The sequence below is a fragment of the Octodon degus genome, unplaced genomic scaffold, assembly GCF_000260255.1.
Source record: "Octodon degus isolate 3935 unplaced genomic scaffold, OctDeg1.0 scaffold00054, whole genome shotgun sequence".
NCBI lineage: Eukaryota > Metazoa > Chordata > Mammalia > Rodentia > Octodontidae > Octodon > Octodon degus.
Window position 1 is genome coordinate 257415 of NW_004524630.1, and position 2099 is coordinate 259513.

The 2099-nt window shown below is 39.4% G+C and overlaps 1 protein-coding gene across 9 annotated transcripts in view; it reads left to right on the forward strand.

The window, feature by feature from the left end:
• The window catches only part of LOC111817293 (fibrous sheath-interacting protein 2-like), a 21748-nt gene that overhangs the window by 12681 nt on the left and 6968 nt on the right, over nucleotides 1–2099 (forward strand). For all 9 annotated transcript variants that reach the window (XR_002821533.1, XR_002821535.1, XR_002821530.1 and 6 more), the window contains one exon: nucleotides 1219–1252. Coding sequence is in view for 1 of the 9 variants with exons in the window: in XM_023717666.1 (XP_023573434.1) it covers nucleotides 1219–1252 (34 nt within the window). In the remaining 8 variants the exon portion in view is untranslated. The remainder of the gene's footprint in view (nucleotides 1–1218; nucleotides 1253–2099) is intronic.

The following is a 2099-nucleotide window of genomic DNA, read 5'->3' on the forward strand; positions in this document are numbered from 1 at the left end:
AAAAAAAAAAAAAAAAAAAAAAAAAAAAACTCAGCCTTTAAAAAGTAAATGAAGTAAGGGACAGAAACTATGTCACTGATATAGACTCCAGGTTCTACATTGCAGAAAGGCATTCATCTGAAAATAAACTATTGCTGCTTGACACTATTACTGTGTGTAAGATTTTTTTTTTCCTACCAAGAGTTAGGTTATAATTTCTCAGTGTGACTCTATTTCTCAATGAATTATAGGCCTTGGAGAAAAATAAATTCAATAACATAAAATGCATTCCAAGGAAAAATTAAGACACAATATCATTCTTCCATTAAGAGGGGTCATGTTGGCAGAAAAATGTGAAAATAAAATTGCAGACTTGAACTTTTTTAGTCCACAATTTTATTTTAGTTTTTATATTTAGGTCATGGTATACAAGATGTACATGGTCTCACTGTGTAGATCAGACACGTAGTGACCCTCCTGTTTACAGCCTCCCAAGTGCTGGGATTATAGGCCCATGCCACCATGCCCAGTCTCAATCGCCATCTCAGTGTGCTCTGCGGATGGGGCCCGCACAGCAGGCTGGGGATTGAACCCTGACTGCTGCATTCTGCCTAAGCAGGCATTAGTCTACAATTTAAATGACTGCATTGTTGTTTTGTTAAAATTTAGTAAAATGTATTTTTGTTTCTATGATTGATGATAATTTTCATTGGGACATGATACTTCAGAATGCTACTTTCAATTGAGTGCTAAGATAACAAACCATAATTTCTTTTTTTTTTTTTCTCCGAATGCCTTCAGGGCAGGTTTGACTGGCTTGAGTTGTGGGGATCAAACCACAGCAACCTGAGCCTGACTGCTTTGTTGAAGCAACCACTTAAAGAACTGAGCTGAGGGGCAGGACCCACCCCTAAAACCATAATTTCAATCAGCATCCGTGAATCTTTTCCTATTGTGAAAAGAGACTCGAAGTTTTGAGGAGATAGGTAAAATGTAAATTATCACAAAACTCTGGCCAAGCAGAACAGGCAGAAGTCCCTCTCTCTCCATCTCTGCCTCTGCCTGTCTACCTCTCTCTCTTCTCTCTTTTTTCTCTTCTCTCATCTCTCTTCTGTTTGTTCTTCTAACTCATTGCAAAATAAACTAAAGTGAATAAAAAACATGGTATCAGAATTTAAGGAAAAATTCCATAAATTGTTCACCATAAGTAATAAAAATTAATGTCTTTTTACTTTTCAGACAATAGACCTATCAATATCATTGTCAAGTAAAAGTATGTGTGATGGAATGTACTGATAAGGCAAAATAATAATATTGTATAATTTCTTACCAGAAAAAGCTATGATTTCAGTAATCAGCCATCATCTACTGACATTAACCAGTCTCGTACTACCTTATTCTTTTCTTCAGCTTTCATTTCCTGTTAATGTTGGGGCTTGCAAGCATCCAAAGTTATTGTTAGAAGAGAGTGTTGGCTCTTGGGCAGGGGGCTCAGGAGACTAGGTTGGGGTGCCTTGGGATGTCTCATCATCACATGAGAAGTGCCAGGTATCATAAACCCAGCCCACAGTAGGAAACCATTCATGGAAATTCCTTTGCAGACCACTGCAGACCTGGCTCAGGCCTCAGCATTCTACCTCTAAAGCAGGTAAGCTAGGATGCCTGGATCTGTATCCTAATTTCCTAGGTAATAGCAAGAATCTTAAATTGGCTACTTCATTGAAAAAGTGACCTGGTCACCTGAGAGCTTCAATATGGACTGGGCATAGCTAAGACAAATTTGATGAATCCCCACTTGGACTAGACAGTAAAAAAACATGTAGGAGAGGAAGGCTTGGGGAGGCACCACACACTCATACCCTTTCACGAATAGGCCTGTTCAATTAAATGACCATGTGATAGACATACAGGCCAATGAGATAGCTTAGTTGTCTAAAGTACCTGATTAGGCAAGCTAAGGCAAAGCACAGGGACCATGGTTTGATCCCTGGCACCATACGCCTCACCAGCCCCACCCCCAGGGTGGACTGAGCTGCCCACAAAAAAAAACAAAAAGAAGGAAAAGAGAGGAGGAGAAGGAGAGGAATAAGAAATTTTTCAAGGAACCTTAGCGCCTTCCG